Consider the following 18,673-nt stretch of genomic DNA (forward strand, 5'->3'; position numbering starts at 1 on the left):
TCAAAAAATACTTTATATAGCTTTAGAGCAGTGTATATATGAAGTTACTTCACAAGTATGCCCTTAGGAGAGAAAGAAAAGGTTTCTGTTGAAATGATTCATTTAGTGTAAATTTGTCTCATTTTGTGTCTGTTTTTCTTTTTCTACTCTTTTTTTTTCTTCAAATAATGATGCTGTACCTGGATCTTTCTTGGCAGAAAGCAAACCGCAACAGTTCACCATATTGTCTGCACCACCCGGAAACCTGGAACAAGGAAGTTGGATATTTTACTGGAAATCTGGAACAAAGAAGTTATATTATAATCAGGCATGCAAACAGCCCTGAGGTGAAAAAGATGACAACATGTTGTTGTTTTTCGGGTCAGGTGTCACACAATTGCCCTGTTTGGATTCAAAACGGCTATTGTAGCTGAAAAGCTACAAGTTAGTTTGCATGTCTGAATAATAATAATAATAATAAACTGTATTTATATAGCAAATTTTCAATGCTATTATGAGCTTGTAGATCGTCTATTTTCAAAATATTTTTTATGTGAAAACTTGTGAAACGGGACATTCTGCATAAGGGACATTCTGCATAATGAGTACTTGATACCAATATTTTTGTACTTTTACTCAAGTATATTTTGAATACCGGACTTTTACTTGTAACATGTTCTACATTGCTACCTTTTCCAGTGGTTTAGACATTCATACAGTGTAATATGTTCTTTACAACCTAAAGGTAATGATCACTTGAAAACATTATGTATAACAAAGAATTTCACCCACATTTTACATTTCACACCTGTGAACCTGCTGTGATGAAGTTTAACTTCAACTTTAAGTTGATCTTTAAGGGCGTGGCTCATAACTGGACCATAATAAGTAAATCATATTATTTATATGAATTGTCTCCCTATGAAGGGCTTAAGACACACCTGAAAAGCACTTCGAGCCATTATGAAACTAACATAATTTGACTGGGAGCACTTGATGGATTGGCCATCATGCATTTCCTTAACATTTCCTAGGAGAGGTTGGGTCTGTCGAGATGTTTAGCAAATTGAACGAGACGAACTGGCCATTTTGAGGAAAATAAGATAAACACATAAAACCCGGAATATATTCTTACCTTTAAGTTAGAATACAGTATGTTGGCTGTTGGGTCTGTCTGTATCAGGGTCTGTGTGTTGAGCTGTCGCAGATCTGTCTGTCGGAGAGAATCAGACACAGACAGTAAACACACTCCACACGTGCTTCAGACTCTTCCCGTAAGACACGCCCACTTGTGCCAACCAGGAAGGAGCAGAGCAGTGGTGGAAAGTAACTTGGTACATGTACTCAAGTACAGTACTTAAGTACAATTTTGGGGTATTTACGTGAGTATTTCCAATTCCCAATATTTTAATTTATACTCCATACATCTCAGAGGCAAATATTGTTCTTTTACTCCACTACAATTATTTGAAAACTTTAGTTACTAGTTTACTTTGTAGATTTTGATTATTATTACAAAAAATACATACAGCCCTATACATTTAGGCCATTTGAAAATAACAGATCTACAAGCTCACAATGCGTTGTGGTCTTGTAGATCTGCTATTTTCAAAATATTTTAATACAAATGAAAATTTGAAATGGGACATTCTGCATAATGAGTACTTTTACTTTTGGTACTTTAAGTAAATTATGCCAATACTTATGTACTTTTTACTTAAGTACATTTAGAATTTTTACTTGTTACAGAGTATTTCTATAATTCAGTATTGATGCTTTTACTCAAGTAAATAATGTGAGTACTTTTTTTCCACCACTGGAGCAGAGCCATAAAGGATATGTCCAGATTTGTTGATAGCTTGAACTGGAAAGTTATTTGGAATCTTAATAAATATCTACTACCAATAAAGTGAGGGGGGTTTCGTTTGAAATCCTGCATGTATTATCTGAAGTTCAAGAAAGACATCTGTGTGAACTGTTCATTGTGTGAGACAATGTTTTGTTGCACTTATTTTGGAATTATACCCATTACCCAGACTAACACGTTTTGGAAGGATGCATCTCGGTATATTGTTGATAATGTTGACTCTGACTTTTGTCTTTACTGGCAAAATGTACTGTTTGGCTTCAATAGTAATAAGAAAAATTAGGTATTCATAATTAATTTGATCATTATAGTAGCTAAATTTCATATACATGAATCCAAATTTAGTCATTGCCAAACCTTCTTTCATTGTATTTGAGAATTGAGATCGAAGCCAATCAGTACAAACAATTTATGACAAAGAAAATAAGAAAGCTGCAAGAACTGTCTTTTTGTGTTAACTCTTTAATGTTTTCTGTTAGTAAATTCCCCTGGCTGGCTCTGATGTTGTTTTATTCATGTATTGATGCATTAATGACTTGTTAGTTTTGAATTGTATTGTTGTATGTCATGAGTGTTATAAATAAAGATTTGTGGGAGGGGAAAAAAGTAGACGGAGAAGGACCTTGTACTTTTTTCCCTCCCACAAATGTAACAAAGTACATTTACTCAAGTACATCTTTATTCCTGGACCTATGACCAGGAAACGCCCGTAGGGGGCGCTGGTTTACCTATTTGTAGACTGGGATCAGTTCCCTTTGCAGGTAGCTGTTGCTGATCCAGCTTTGTCCAGTAGTCTCACGTCCATAGAGTTGGCTCACGTCTCACGTGGCCAGGCTGTTGCTGGGTCTAATAGCGGATACGGAAACAGTTCCTGCATGAGTGTGCACAAATGACCGGATCCAGTAGACGGCCTCTAAACCACACCAGAGCACTGAGCAGAAAATAGAAACCATGCATGGTCTGTGGTGGACAGCCCCATATGGACTCAAATTATGGTCAAACAAACAAACAAACAAATGACTCCACTAAAAATGAAAGTTCCTCAGTATTGTTTTTTGAGTTAAAGTAGGCCTACTGTAGTTTTTTTTTTTCTTTACTTTCTCAAAAATACTACTGTAAATAATACTGTTGTTTTCACAATGGATTTATTTTACAGAACCTCGTAACTCTGAAACCACGCCACACAAAGCCTCAAGAAATGCTTATAAAACGTTGTACAGAATTGACTAAAAGGACAGTCAACAGTTATTGTCATTGTACATTTTTTATTAGCTTGTCATGTTTCACAATTGCATGACAGATAGGCCTACAACTGTGTGTGTGTGTGTGTGTGTGTGTGTGTGTGTGTGTGTGTGTGTGTGTGTGTGTGTGTGTGTGTGTGTGTGTGTGTGTGTGTGTGTGTGTGTGTGTGTGTGTGTGTGTGTGTGTGTGTGTGTGTGTGTGTGTGTGTGTGTGTGTGTGTGTGTGTGTGGGGTGTGTGTGCCAGGGGGTCTGGGGTGATTACTGTGAGTTCTAAATATAGTATCATCAGCACAGTGGAAATCAGAATCCAAAGCTGTACGTCAAAGTCCAGTAAGACATGAGGACTAGAAAGGGGCTTCTTCATACAAACACCTCAGTCATTCAACATCATCGGGGGAACATCCAACAATTTGGGTGAGAATGCAACATTGCACCTGAATGCATGTTGTGATGTGTCATGAATGAACCGTATTAAATCGCATAAACTGGATCATATGACTAGAAAAACAGATGGGACTGTTGAAAAGCAATGCAAACCAATAAGCATCAAGGAAACTGACAGGGATACTAGTCAACTCATGTAAACAGGAAACTTGCTCTCAGGGTTGAAGTGTGTCAAGCAGGGTTCTGCCTCACATCTTGCACACCTTATAGGGAATTCCTCTTTCATAGGCATATGGTTGGCGATCTACTGACTTAAATCTCATGTATGTTCACGTTTCAGGTAAACTTCCAAATAAATAAAGTTCTTGCTTATCTTAATATGACTTAAATATCATGTATGTTCACGTTTAAACTAAAGTTCCAAATATATAACGTACAACTCCCCATTTAATCATATCTCAATTCTCATAGTCCTCAACCTTTTTTGATCTCTGACATTCTCCCTAATTTGAAGTCGTACCCCCAAGTGGATTCCCTTAACCTGGAACCCTGTTGCAATTGCTTCCTGCGTCATTTATATCAGAGCTTGGGAGAGTCTCTCAGTCTGTCTCTCCCTCAATTTTTCTGTAGAGTCTATTTTTTTAACCACTTCAACCCTAATATCCCTATATATCTGGGGGAACAGCTTCTTCTTTTGGCTAATTCCCATCAGTGGTCGCCACAGCAGATTATCTGTTTCCATATTGTTCTGTGTTCTGCATCTTTCTCAGTTACTCCATCCACCTGCTTGTCCTCTCTTACTGCATCCATAAACCTCCTCTTTGGCCTTCCTCTTCTCCTCTTGCCTGGCAGCTCCATCTTCAGCGTCCTTCTCCCAATGTACCCCTCATCCCTCCTCTGCTCATGGTCAAACCATTATCCCCCAACCTTCTAACCTGGGCTGATCCTCTAGTAATTTCTGATCTTGGCTTTCCTAGTCAGTCCTAATGAGAATCTTAGAATCCTCAATTCTGCCACCTCCAGCTCCGCCTCCTGTCCTGTCTTTTCGTCACCGTTTCCAAGCTGTTTACGATAGCTGAACACATTTTCTGCAAATGTACCCGGGCCAACTAAGTATTGGTTTACCAAGCTTAGAGGGTTTAAGTGGTTAAACATCTGTTCATTGGAAGTCTTTGTGTTAGTTTGCTTTCCCAAAAGCCAGTTACAAAACAATATGTAGCCTACAACACAAGATTCAACAGACAATGACAGCGACCCACAAAATAAAAGTAAAAAGGACCATAAGAAAAAAAGAAAAAAGACAGAAAAAAAGGGAAAGTGTTGTGTCTCTGATGAAGCAGGTTTGTGGTGAAGCACACCGTAGCCACAGCTAGAGCAAAAAACAACAACAACTGCTTCTTTCTGCTTGTGTCTGCCTATCTGTCTGTTCCTTACTCCTGTACCAAAATATGTTGATTATTGCAGAACTATCATCCACTATAGTAGTTCTCAAACATTGTCATGTCAAATCGACACATTTGACACTGACAAGAGAACATTTTTGTTGTTAGATTAGATTTAGTACAGACACTTGTCTGTCTATAGGCCTACTGTAGGTGGGGAAGTAACAGTGGAATGAGTAAAAAAGGAAAAAAATGTAGATCCCGCACACTTCGCTCAAAGCAAAAAAGTATTTTATTGCGAGTACGTTTCGGTCCAACTGACCTTCATCAGGTATCTCAGTGGAAAGAGTGAAACCTATGATCTCAATAGTCATTCTTATACATTCTCTTATCAAACCGGTGAAATAACAGTGAAATTAAACCTTTCCTCATTTTGCTGGGGGCGGCCTGGTACCCCCTCAAGGACCCCTGGGGTTCCCCAGACACCACTTTGAGAAGCACTGCTATGTATCACCTATAGGCTATATTTGTTAAACAATCTATGGTAAAACTCCCTCAAACACACACAAAAACCTTCACCCCATCTCCTCTTAACCCAATCAAGTCCAACAGACTAAAGTACATCGCCAAGCCTAGCGTTGGCTAGCAACACCCACCCCCCCTCTTCTTTACACTGCCATTAGAATGGCGGCTAACTAGTGGGAAAGATGGGGAGGGAGGGGGTGTTTGCCATTGTGAAAGCCAACCTAAACGTTTTTTGTTGTTTTTGTGAGAAAAGAGGGAGAGTGAAGGATTGAGTACAGGGTGGGGGGGTTGTTACGGGTGGTTGGGATGGGTTGGATGGGGTGGTGGGGATAACTTCAGCTGAACACCATGATGGCTGGTAATATATGCAGCCTTATTGTGGCAAGCCAATGCACCATGCTATAATGGGAGGCGACAGCGGTGGGGGCAAGCCTGGGGGGGGGCATGGCGGGCTGTCCTCAGCCTTACTTATGGCCCCTTGCTCACACACCCCCAAGAGGTGTCAACCAGACATTCCTCCGAGCTCAAAATGAAGCTTCTTCCATTAATAATTAAGTATACTTGTTCATGTGTTTTCATAACGAGTGGAAGGCCAGACACAAAACCCAAGGACAGGCAGACAATGAAGACTCGATAACACTCTTTCAAGATGCCAGTGTGACTACCGCAGCTTCCCGTGCGTACAGCCAGGCTGGGTCTATGTGACAAGCTACTACATGTGTGGCTTTCCTCTGCAGGCATAGCTACGTGCTGGCATCACAGCACATGTTAAAGAGAAAGTAAAAGCCTAAGAAACAGGACAAACTAAGGTAAGTATTTATAAAGAAATATATACATATTTTCCTCCTACTTGAATGCAATTATATATGGTTACTTTACTAATACAGGGCAGGCTTAAAATATTTTTCATGTTTTTAATAAATAACAGTGATGTAAATGATTATGCACTCCTTAACATGCAATGAAGTTGGAGTTTAGCTTGGTTGTCTTATTAATATGATGACGATAACTGCTATTGCTTAACTTTTATGAAGTTATACTTGGAGTGTGTTTACTGCATATTTGCTCGGATTCCCTGACAGGCATACAGTAAGCAGTTGCTGCCAATGATCTATTGTGCACTTACTGTATATGTATGCTTCTATTTAGAAAGGGCAATTTTATTTTGAAGCCCCCTGCATTGAACATTTCTATTCGCCAAAAATAACTGTTCTTAGATTTGATCATGAGCAATCGGTAGGGCCAAGTGTCATGGAATTCTGGATCAACCAGTAATTTATGAGGGAAGAGGAGTCTGAGACAATATTCAAGGTGGTGATGGATATGCTTTAATGTACATGATATCATGGGGAGAAGTACAATAACACTCATGTCGGTGGTACGGTAGTTCTGCCAAAGAGCACAGGGAACAAACCATAGCTATACTCTAGCTGCTACAAGGACACGCTGAACCATAACAAGACAGGCTGCACCAAAACAATAGCTCAGGTCGAAATTCTTTCTCACAAGTCAATTAATGTAATCTGATTTGTTGAATAGAGGGTGGCAGAATAGAGAGCACAGCTTTTTTTAGGCTTCAGGCTTTGTTTCAGACATTTTCCCTGAAAAGGCCCAGCCCATGAGAACAAGGACCAAAGTATTGTACTGTATCTGCACAAAGATGACAAAGGACAATAGGAGGGTCTGACGCTGAGAAACACGACAGAGGAGGAGGCAAACAAGGACAAAAGATCAACTGATTGGAGCAAACTGACCAAATTGGTGAAAAAATAGAGGCTTTCAACAAATAGCCTATACTGATAGTCGAAATATCACTGCAAGGAAACTCCACAACAGATTTATTTAGATACTGTATTATACAAATGTCAACTGAGTTGCAAACTAACCTATAAAGAACACAATAAACTGTAAAAACAAATATTGATATTCATCCCGTCATGAATAATAATAAAACATCTCTCCCATTAAGGGATAGATAATTAATGTAATTTGAAAAGAAAAATGACCATTGTCATTTTTTACTTTGACTTACTTTGTGTGTCTTTCAGGTGTAATGTTATGGAGTTTTGTGAGTTTTAATTCTGGGAAATATGTGAAGGGACATATCCTTTAATAGCAAATGGTTTCTCAAACAAACTTCAAACATAGCATACCACTAAATTAGACACCAATATGTGTACTGTGTCAGTATTTGCATTGTGAAAGACTGTCTGATTATATCAACAGGTGTGATGCCATCCATCCACCCTAATCCCAGGGAGTGATGTCACAGACGAGAGGAAGAGTTTGGGGTAAAGGGGACTGGATCCACAGGTTTGCTCTTGCTTACCTTCTGTTAGTCGTACCATGCACAGGCTTCCTTCCCAACTTCTGGTCGCGGGTGTTAACCCTATCCTGGGACTCACACACACACCAGCACATGACAGAGCAGGCCATCCTTAATGTCACCCTGGAGACCCTGATGAGCGTCAATAAACACCAGCACAGCTATGCAAAAGAACAGGTGAAGCGCATTTGCCATGTAATAGAACGTCTACTATTGATGGCAGTCAAAGAGAAACTAATCAACATCTGTCTTTTCAAGACTGAATTGGGTCGTGGGTTCTGGCGAGCCGTAGGAGAGGTGGTGAAGTCCAATGCCGCCATGGACTTCCTGAGCTCCACCAGGTCTGACCCGGTGTACCACTTTGATTCGGAGCGTGTAGACAGTGCCATTGCGATGCTGCGGCAATTCTGGGCTCAGACTCTGCTCTCGCTACGGGCCAAGGAGTATCAGAGAGCCCGTCATAGCTTGGGTCAGCTTCTACACTCCCTGCAGGTACAAACAAAACTGTGAACGCATTTCTATATCATCTTTACCCAACGTGTTTACAATGTGCATTACATTCACCCATGCACACAAAGTTTAGGTTTGTTGCTCAAGGACACTTCGACATGACGGTGAACAGGGAACCTTTTGGTTCTCATACAGCCACTCTACCTCCAGAACCACTGTGGCCTGTGCACATTATTGTCTAAAGTACTTTGTTATATATTACAGTATAATATAACAAAGTACTTTAGACAATTATACATTGGTTTTCAAAGTGGGGTCCGGGAAAATTAGCAGATATACAAAATGATCAGATATACAAGCTCATAGCGGGCCAGTTTGTGCTATGAGCTTGCAGATCTGCTATTTTTTTTTAAATCTTGAATATATATATATTTTTAAGTAACATTTTTAACACAAATCTTTGCTTATGGGGGTTCCTGGCACAAAACATTTTCAGACGGGTTTCCGTGGCCAAATACATCAATCAATATAGGGTTCCTTGACTTTAAAAAGTTTGAGAACTAAGTGTATTACACTATGATTGTAACGTACAAGCGGAGTGGGAAAACATTTAGTTGACAGACTTGACAGACAATTATATAATACAGTATACACAGTATTTGCTTTGTCTCTTATACGCTGTTCCATGTGACATCAGGACTTCTACAGTCACAGTAACTGGGTGGAGATGGGCCAGCGCTCCATCTACCTCCACCTACTACAGCCTGAGGAGCCTGCCTTCCCTGTAGCTAAAGGTTAGTTTCACAGATGTCAATGTATTAACCACTGTCAGGTTAAGTCCAGTATTTTGTCAATACAAAATTTTAGCTGTCAATCATCATTGTAGGTGTTATTCAATAGTCATGTTAATATGAGTTCTGGTACTCTGGCCAAAATCCTCTGAGGCTCTCAAAGGAGATCTTCACTAATAATTTGATGTTTTATGATAAAAAACACAAGCAAAGATATCTGTAGAGCAACAATGGCTTCACACACTACAATAATGGCTGATGCTGTAATATCCCTGGTGCGTCTAAACTCCTGTGTAAACAATACATCCACAATCTAGACTACTATGAAAAACAGCCTTTTAGCTAAATCTGGCACTTTTACATCACAATAATAGTGAGTGATGCAATGTAATGTGATGTTAATTCATGTGTATTTTCCCTGTTAAATTAAGACAAAAACCTGTAATACTCTGGATAAGTGGTTCTCAACCTTTTCAAGCCGTGACCCCCAAAATAATCATATTTGAACTGGGGACCGCCCCACCCTGACAAGCACTTGTATGTAGGAGCTGAGGCATTAAATCTAGTTTGACTCGGTTCCACAGATAAATAAGCTCACAATGCTTCGGGTTGCGAGGCTTTGTGAGCTTCTAGATCGGCTATTTTCACAATATTTGCCTCTTTCTTATATCATTTGACTATTTGGCCAATGTTTGACCGTTTTTTTATAGTATCATTTGTTGAATACTTTTGATGCAGTAACGGTCTTTTTCTTTTATATTTTTTTGGTATTAAAAGGGTCTTAAAAGTCCTTAAATTGTCACCTCACTGTCATCTGGGGACCCCCCAAAAAATCCTGTGGGGATCCCCCTGGGGGTCACGACCCACAGGTTGAGAACCACTGCTCTGGATCACCAAACCAGGAGTGGATAACGACAACACTATAACCTCTTCTGTGTCCTCCTTAGACGATACCCCCACCTGTATGGAATGCTTCAGTGCCACTTGTAGAGGAAACCTTCTGCCCAGAGTCACTGACGTAAAGCAACATGCTCCACTGCTCACCACTGGCTACTTCAGCACTTACCCTTCCAAACCACATGGTTAGCGCAAGTACTGTATAAGGACAATTTCTCACAGTAAAAAAATAAGATTTGTAGATTTTTTTTCTGGGACATGCTATAGCACCAGCACTGCCAGAAATATCACAAGCGGGGAAACTAAATCCGATTAAAATTTGTTTTGTTGCTGTTGTTTGATAGTTTTAGATCTTTATCGACACAAAAACAAACAATCTCAAATTGGGAGCATGCCTATTATGTTCCCTCAAAACGAACACTAAATCCAACCATAACCCTAACCGTGCGATGCTAGGCGATGTGATGTGACGCATAAATGTTCTGCATAGTAGCCTAGTGTATATCTGTCTGTCATTTAATGTCACTATGAATTGAGTACAAAAGGACCCCAATTGAAACAAGCCAATGGCTTTCTTGGCCTTTTTAATCCTATTTAGTTGACCTTGTATTTGAACTGTACTTTCATGTGCTTTTTTCTGCAAACTTCTAAATAAAGTATTCAATCAATCAATCAATCAATCAATCAATCAATCAATCAATGCGAGAGTACCTGACTACCCGGCACCAACTTGGGACTCCTGGATCGCTGCCCTCCACTCCTTCCTATCCAAAATCAGTTGTCTTGAGCTATGCAGTGTTGCTAGCTCTAACCTAAGCAGCAACCATAACCCTAATCCTAAACTGAGGGAATTCAGGGCTGAGGGAATATAGGCATGATTGACCCCTCAAATCAATCACTGAAACACTGATAAGCTAAAGCCTACAGGTATTCTGCAATTTGTTTTTCAGGCAAATGCAGCCATGGGGGCATACTGGACAGTAGCCGCCATAAAGGTGCCAAGGGGGGCATCAACAAGGATAGCACCTCCCCCCTCTTCTCCCCCCACCACTACCTCCACTTTGATGCTGCTAAGCTAGCTGCCAAGGCCACTCTGGCTGTCTTAAAGGACCTCCGAGACACTGTGAGCCAAACAAGCTTCCTGAGGTGAGATTAATGTCAGTGAACCACATTATTAATACAGATTTCCTTTGTAAGAAATCAGAATATTGAAGTGCAGAAATGTCAAAAACTCAATTTCAATTTTATGGAGCACTGTTAGTTGAGGATTTAGGCAGTTTGTGCAGTTAAATAATTTTTCATACAAGCACTGTATGTGGTTCAATACAAGATATAGTCAGCATTGCCCTCTGAGTCTGACACATCAAAAGATGTAATACAATGCAATAAATGTACAATGTATGTAAAAAGAGATGACCACAAGTAGAAGCACAACATACCCCTATATCTCTTTTTTTAATGAACCACACCATCACTTACAAACAGCATTTTTTATAATTATCTTTGTTTAAAGCTGCACTACATAACTTTCCTCTTCTACCCCGGATTTGAACCTGGTTTCCTGCGCAAGTGCTGACATTTCTACCATTGAGCTAATAGAGCCTGCCTGCTTGCCCAGGGGATTAATTTAATGAAAATCAAAATTTGTGTCAGATCCTGTGTCTAGGTGAGACATGACTTTTGGCACAATCTAAATGTCTCAATAGAAGAGCAGGGAGACAAAATACAACCACCCAAATTGTACAAGTCATATTGTAATAACATACTCTACCATACAGATTGGACATCATTACATTTTATTCATTAAAAACAAGTTATATAGTGCCGCTTTAAGTCTGTATCCACACTTGAGTAAAACAAGACAGGCTGGTGAAGTGCAAACCAAATCAATTTCATTCAAACAAAACTACACATTTCCTACAGATTATTTTATGATTTGGATTCTCCTGTCTTATGTTTCCTGTTCCTTAAAAGGCTATTTAGTGTGAAGCAGCCTCCCGCATTAGTAATTGTCATGGACACAACAGGTAGCATGTTTGAAGAGATCACTGCTGCCCGTCGTCGGGCCTTGTCCATCATCCAGAGCCGTGCCAGTAACCCCGGGCAGTCTGGCACCTTTTTGCTTGTGCCCTTCCATGACCCAGGTGAGGTTGTGGCCATTGTCAGTTAACAGGGCCGTGGTCTGTGACCAAATCGTAGCAATAGTAAATGAATCGTACCCAGGACGTCCACAGACAGCAGAAGCTGAATAAACTAATTTGGAAATTTAGAAAAAAATAATTAAAGGGTCCTTCAGTAAACACTTTTAACCCCTTGAACCCCAGCATCCATATTCTGGGGGGAATATTAGCCAAAAATAGCATGTAGAGAGCATGTAGATATGCTCTTTTTTTGGCAAAGAGATTTGGTAGATGAAAAAAAGCAGTCCAAGTACAGAGCTAACCCAGGTTTTCAGCACATAATGTACGTCCCTCAAGAACCAACTAATAAGTGTGTTAGTCTACATGAGGCAATCGCCTCTATCTGATTAACCAAATAAAGGTTGTTTCTTCCTTATGTCTTGACAATTAATGCTGTTTTGAGTAAGAAAATGTATCATTTATGGCAACATTTCAATAAATGTATTATGAGTCCGACTGAGAAACCTAGTACCAGGTTTATGTTTGTCAAAGTTGACTTGTCTGTAACAGTAAATTTGTACCCTATGCTACAGGCGTAGGACCAGTCTACGAGACTGATGATCCAGAACAGTTCATGAGCCACATGGAGGATCTAACGGCCCTAGGAGGAGGAGATGAGCCAGAGATGTGTCTCTCTGCCATTCAGGTGGGCATGCTAAAGAAAACATACTAACCAAGTATAAACACAGTGTTGTTTATTAAATATTCTTTAACAGGTAGAAAACACAATGTCTGAGTCTGTGTCTCTCATCTCACATTGTCTGTCACAATGCTTATGAATATAAGCCGCAAGTCGCTAATTTGATGTCTTCTCTCAGCTTGCCCTCACTCACAGCCCACCTCTGTCAGAGATATTTGTCTTCACTGATGCTTCCCCCAAAGATGCCCACATGTTCGAGGCAGTGAAGGCTCTGACACTTGAGAGACAAAGCAAGGTAACGTTATTGTAGTCAATATGGTACCCTCAGCTACTTTTCTACAGATTTGACTGATTACCGTATATATATTTTATTATTTATTTTTTTATATTTATTTATTATTATGTTTTATATATATATTATGTTGTATTTTAATGTGCTGTGATTAGTGTTGTTGTGTTTTGATGCGGCCACTTCCGTGGGCCAGGTCACTCTTGTAAAAGAGTTTTCTGACCTCAATGGGATTTACTGGTAAATATTTAAATTTAAAAAATCTGTTCAAAATCTGTTCTACCTGGATCTACTGTCCACTATCTAGGTGACGTTCCTCATCACCGAAGACCCCAGTCAAAAAATGGACAGAGGAGGGAGGAGGGGACGGGTGAGGAGGGAGACTCTCTCCCCTGACCGTTTCTCTCTCTACTCCAACTTGTCGTCCGTATCGGGGGGACTGACGGTGTTCACCACCAACGCTGACATCCACAAGGTCTCTGCCATCGTGGATGACAACACAGCCCCTGACAAGGTACTGCAGCACAATCAGCACCCCTAGAGCAGTGCTTCTCAAAGTGGTCCCTGAGGGGTTTCCAGGGGGTCCCCAGCAAAATCAGTTCAACCACTTTAACCTATTAAGACCGGGAACGCATCTGTGTCATTTTAGATTGCTTTGGCTATTCAAAAATAGCAGATCTACAAGCTCATAGCGTGGCACCGAGTGACGCGCTATGAGCTTGTAGATCTGCTATTTTTGAAAAATCGTGAAAATGTGTGCAAATCTTTGAATCTACTATTTTCAGAGGAGGGGATTCTTGAATTTGAAACACAACAACCCTCTTTTCAGATGGGGTCCGTGGCCAAATACATATAGCTTTGTGGGTACTTGACATGAAAATGTTTGAGAACCAGGTTATCAAGATGAGATAAGATATATACGATAAGATAGGATCATACCTCTGTCCTTTTCCCTTGCAGGTGACCCTCCTCCATGTGGAGAGTGATGCTGACTCTATGTCCTCTCACTCATTCAGAGTGGACATCGCTGTCAAGACGGTCACCCTGCACCTCAGCGGCAACCTGCTGCACTATAACCTCATCAGCCCATCAGGTAACAGAGGGGCCACATCATTACGGGTCCATTTGGGTTCAGTGCTTTACTCTCAGAGTTAAATGAACTAGACCATACCCGGTCGACGCATCCGTGGGGGGATATGCGCACATGATCTGGCAACCCGGGAGGCGACATTGTTTAACACATAAACGCTAATAAGAAGCTGAGATTTGATGAAATTGAAAAACGGGCTTCACAGTTAAGTTCAGATGGTAATGGTCAATGGCTGTGTGCAAAATCAGAGCAATTGCTCCAGCCAGTGAGGAGAACCGGGTTGTGACACCACTACAGACAAACATACGGACAAACAACAGAGGTTACTAGAATTATAGTAGGATACTGAGCATTTGACTGTGTGTGTATGATGGAATACCACACATGCAGTACAGTACACAAAAGTGCACTAAAGGAGCTGTAAAAGCATGTTTACATGCAAACACAACTTTAGAAGAATGCGAGCACAACTCAAGTCTCACCTATTAGTCTTACTGGCTGCACACGGTTCAGAACAAGTTCATCAAAGCACAAAGATCACAAGTGCTCACTTTTTATTATGATCGGGCATGGGCAGCATACTATGCCTATGCAGATGCATTTTGGCAGAGCTTTTCTCAGCGCAAAGACACACACACACACGCGCACACGCGCGCACACACACGCACACACGCACACACGCACACACACACACACACACACACACACACACACACACACACACACACACACACACACACACACACACTCAATATCACTTTTTCAGTATTTCAGTCACCATTCAATTATGCTCCATTCTTGGAATTAACTCAAATCTGTACTTTTCACATCCCTCTCAGGCCATAGCCAGTCAACCCTGAATAAGCTGGGTCCTCTGGCAGAGTTGGAGAGATTTGAAGGTCTACATCGCATCAGCCTGGTCTCTCCTATAGAGCCGGGGCAATGGATCCTCCAAGCCAGGGCTGATGGGCACCTCACCTTCAACATTATAGGTAAAGATATGTCATTACTGTTAACGTAACCGTTCAGAAGCTTCTGAACTGTTGTTTAACAAAAGAAAATCCTATATCTGTCCTCTCACGACTGGGGGCAAATGTAAAGAACATACACACATGCACCTTGTCTTTGGTGCTTCATTCTGAAGAAGACTCTTTTAAGTCGAAACGTTAATAAAGCTTTGACTGCCAGTGTGCAGACTTTATTTGTAATTTTATATACACATGCAAACACGCACACAAACGTGCACACTCATACTTACCAATACCAATATTGCATAGTTAAATACTGAATGTTATCTGCTCTGTATCCACAGGTGACAGCAATGTGGACTTCCTGTATTATTTTGCCACTGTAGCAAATGAGACACACCCAGGTCTGGCCAGAATGGAAGGAAATCCAATAGCAGGTATTATATAATCATATAATGTGTCATAGTTCATTAGTATTAGTACTGAAATAGGAATATTACTCCTTGCCACTTCTTTACTTTTGCACAGCGTTTTCTAACATGAGAGTGGCGACACTAGCGTTGACTCCCATTGTAAGAATGGAATGCGGAAATGCTCAATGAGATAGTTCCAATGTTTGGAACTATAGCCCATAGCGGCCTGCTTTGTGGCGAGATCAAAGCGTGTCATAACTCTCTCTCTCTATGGGTCTGCTTTCACAGGTGTTCCAACCTTCCTGGTGCTGGCCGTTACAGGCCTAGCTCCCAAAGAGGAGGTCTCTTTCAGTCATGTGACACTGCTGGGAGCCAATGGGGAGAGCCTCCAGCAGGTGCGGCTCAACTCCTCTTCCTCCTCTTACTCTGTGGAGGAGTTGGTGGGCCGGATGGACTCGGTCCCCAGAGTTCCCTTCTGTGTCCGCCTGACTGGCCAAGACATAAGAGGAAACAAGTTGGAGAGGGCTTCCACTGAGATGATACAGCCCACCCACGTTCAGATACAGGTGAGCGAAGACAAGTAGTAGGCTACTAAATAGTCACGTACGTACAAATACGTACAAAACTGTTTCTTTTCAGAAAATGGAAAATAAAGATTCCAATGGATCCAAGGGAGTTATTATTTAGTCACAAGCTCATACTTTTCATCGGTTCAAGTATTTATAAAATCCACTTTCACTTAAAAAATTAAGTAAACATAGCAGATCTACAAGCTCACAATGCATGGTGGCATGCTTGTAGATTTTAGCTACTTTTAGTTTTATTGTAGTACGAAGAAGAAGTATTAATTTACGAAAAACAAAACAAAAAAGGAGACATGGCGATATAAGGTTTCTGCCCGACAGGCGACGCGTTATGAGCTTGTAGATCGTCTATTTTCAAATAGCCTATGCATAAAATAGGGCTAAAGTAAAAAGTATGTTTTATAATATCATCATTTATATCTGAAAAGTAAGTAGTAACTAAAGTTTTCAAACAATTGTAGAGGGTGGAGTAAAAGTAAAATATTCGCCTCTGAGATGTAGTGGAGTAGAAGTAAAAGTATTGAAATTGGAAATACTCAAGTAAAGTATGAAGACCTCAAAATTGTACTTAAGTACAGTACTTAAGTAAATCTACTTAGTTACTTTCCACCACTGATGAGGTTAGAGTTTTAAAGTGTGTATCTTGTTCTCTCTCTCTCTGTCGTAGGTGCTCTCTTTCCCACGTCTGGTGCCTGGTCACAGCACCGTGGTAAGCTTTGATGTCCAGAACCACGGTCCAGCCCGCCTATTTGATCTAAGCGCTGATGATGACCGTGGATATCTTCATCAGAGAGGACCACACAGGTGCAGCTTTGAGCCATCAATTAAATTTGACTTCACTTGGTGAACCGCCATTATTTCCTCTTCAGTCAAATCAAGTGAAATCAGAACAGCATCCGAATGACAAGTTGAAGTGTTTTGTTTCAAAATGAGGTGACACCAGTTACAAAAGGATTTGTTCTGTGATTGCCACAGAATTTGCATGCGAAAGAAAAACACAGAATAGAAACTCAAACAATGCTGAACAGAAATTTAAATTTTAAAAGCAACACAACATTTTTGAACATGTAATAGCATACTTTTGTTTTTTATAAATTTGTATTTCTATGCCCCAGCTTCCCTGTTTCAGAAAGAGGGTCTATTCGGGATCAGGTGAATCTCCATACACCTGCCACAGCTGAGGCAGGAGAGACAGTCACCCTGACACTGACTGTGCGTGCCCAGGGTTCCCCTGATTCAAACTATGCAGTGGCCTACCTGACTGTGGTCCCTCCGGTGAGGCAACCATTAGTGAGCAGTCATTTGACACACACTTCCATTTTGGACTTTACATTTACTTTATAGGCATTTTGCTGAGGCTCTAATCCTGAGCAATTTATACTAAAATGTAACTCTAGGATACATTATGGAATTAATGGGATAGAAGAGTGGCATGTGAGGCACTTTTTGAAGGGATGGGTTTTCCGTTAATTATCAAAGCTGTAGTTACTTAAAAATATTGTTGAACCACTGAACCCTTATTTTGTATGACGATTTCATGCAAAATTAGTGCGGCAACGCACTCTGAGCTTGTAGATCTGCTACATGTATTTGAGCTTTTAAAATTAGAAAAAGTTCTCTGTGCTTTGCTTATTATTTGAATGCTCTCTGCCACAGGATCCAGACATGTCACCTCCATCGTGCTCCACAATGCGAGTGGAGTCGTCCTGTCCTCCCCAGTGCTCCATCTCCAGCTGGAGTGTCTCCCTAGCCGTGGCAGACAGGGGGCGCTCTGGCCTGGCCTTCCTCCAGCTGCATCAGGGTGAGGGTGTTCTCGCCCTGCTCCAAAGCCCCACACTTCCACAGGACAACATGGAAGAAGAGGCTAAGCCCAGTCCTGGCCAAAACCACACACAGGTGGAGAGGACAGCTCAGGGGAGCCACCACCACACGTCCAGGTTAGAGAAAGGAGATGCCCCTCTCAATGTATCTGAATGGATGAAAGGATCCCCTCAGCCCCTGTGGGTGAGGTACACATCCAGCTGCTGCTCTCCTCAGGCAGAGCTCCTGGTTTGGGATGCAGCTGGGAACATGAGGCGCTGCCATTTGGCCTCTCCCCAGCAGAGAGTGCTAACAGACAAGTTCACAGAAACGAACAGTGCTAGAAAGACAATTCTAGACAGCTGGGGTTTGCTGCTAGCTAGCTCGCTATGGACTCCACTGTGCTTTTGGTCTGTAGTAGGATTGTTGTGATGTTCTTGTCATGTCATGTCAAAGTACTCTGTGTGTGTTGATTATTGGAGTCCTACAGCCTCAACATTTTTGCCCTCGAGAATTAAATAACAGACAATTTCAGACCTTGAAGAGAAAGCAGAAAACATTTCTCCAAGCTGATGAAACACTTTTTCTTTCTTTCTTTCTAGAAAAAAAGTATATGTTTAGTTAGTATGCCATAAATGAATGAATGGTGCTTTTGCATTTTGCTACAGTTCCAGGTCATACTTTGAATCATTGGACCTTCCACCATCCCTCCCAATCTGTGAAAAAGTTGCTTTGACACATAAACTAACAGACCTAAATGTTGTAAATTGTGCATATTATACATTGGCATTAAGGTACAGTAGACTACCTGGCTAAGAACCGTATACTTTAAGATCAACTCTGTAATTGTTTTTTTAATAAGTTAG

At 40.9% G+C, this 18,673-nt stretch overlaps 2 protein-coding genes across 5 annotated transcripts in view; one reads left to right on the plus strand and one right to left on the minus strand.

Annotated features, from left to right (window-relative positions):
• Positions 1-1,243, minus strand: part of LOC311050148 (von Willebrand factor A domain-containing protein 5A-like) — an 18,962-nt gene extending 17,719 nt beyond the window's left edge. For 2 of the 3 annotated variants that reach the window (XM_084064119.1, XM_084064117.1), the window contains exons 1-2: positions 1,115-1,224; positions 180-244 (exon numbers count right to left, since the gene is read on the minus strand). In XM_084064119.1, the coding sequence (XP_083920245.1) occupies positions 180-222 (43 nt within the window). In that variant the 5' untranslated portion in view covers positions 223-244; positions 1,115-1,224. Of the gene's footprint in view, positions 1-179; positions 279-1,114 lie in introns of all 3 variants that reach the window. The other variant, XM_084064118.1, reaches the window with a different exon arrangement.
• A 4,867-nt stretch (positions 1,244-6,110) lies between these two features.
• On the plus strand, positions 6,111-18,619 carry vwa7 (von Willebrand factor A domain containing 7). Of its 2 annotated transcripts, XM_084064268.1 has the most exons (17): positions 6,111-6,188; positions 7,606-7,882; positions 7,964-8,197; positions 8,853-8,949; positions 9,894-10,028; positions 10,794-10,989; positions 11,818-11,987; positions 12,557-12,669; positions 12,842-12,958; positions 13,260-13,466; positions 13,913-14,045; positions 14,882-15,034; positions 15,355-15,447; positions 15,712-15,989; positions 16,675-16,811; positions 17,123-17,282; positions 17,664-18,619. In XM_084064268.1, exons 2-17 carry the CDS (start codon positions 7,643-7,645, stop codon positions 18,237-18,239), a joined length of 3,039 nt encoding a protein of 1,012 aa, XP_083920394.1. In that variant the 5' UTR covers positions 6,111-6,188; positions 7,606-7,642; the 3' UTR covers positions 18,240-18,619. The 2 variants fall into 2 exon arrangements, with proteins under 2 accessions (XP_083920394.1, XP_083920395.1); XM_084064269.1 differs by lacking the exon at positions 6,111-6,188 and having other exon boundaries at positions 7,587-7,882.
• The last annotated feature ends 54 nt before the right edge of the window (positions 18,620-18,673 follow it).

The sequence above is a fragment of the Gymnoscopelus microlampas genome, assembly GCF_963454915.1.
Source record: "Gymnoscopelus microlampas genome assembly, chromosome: 8".
Classification (NCBI taxonomy): Eukaryota; Metazoa; Chordata; class Actinopteri; order Myctophiformes; family Myctophidae; genus Gymnoscopelus; species Gymnoscopelus microlampas.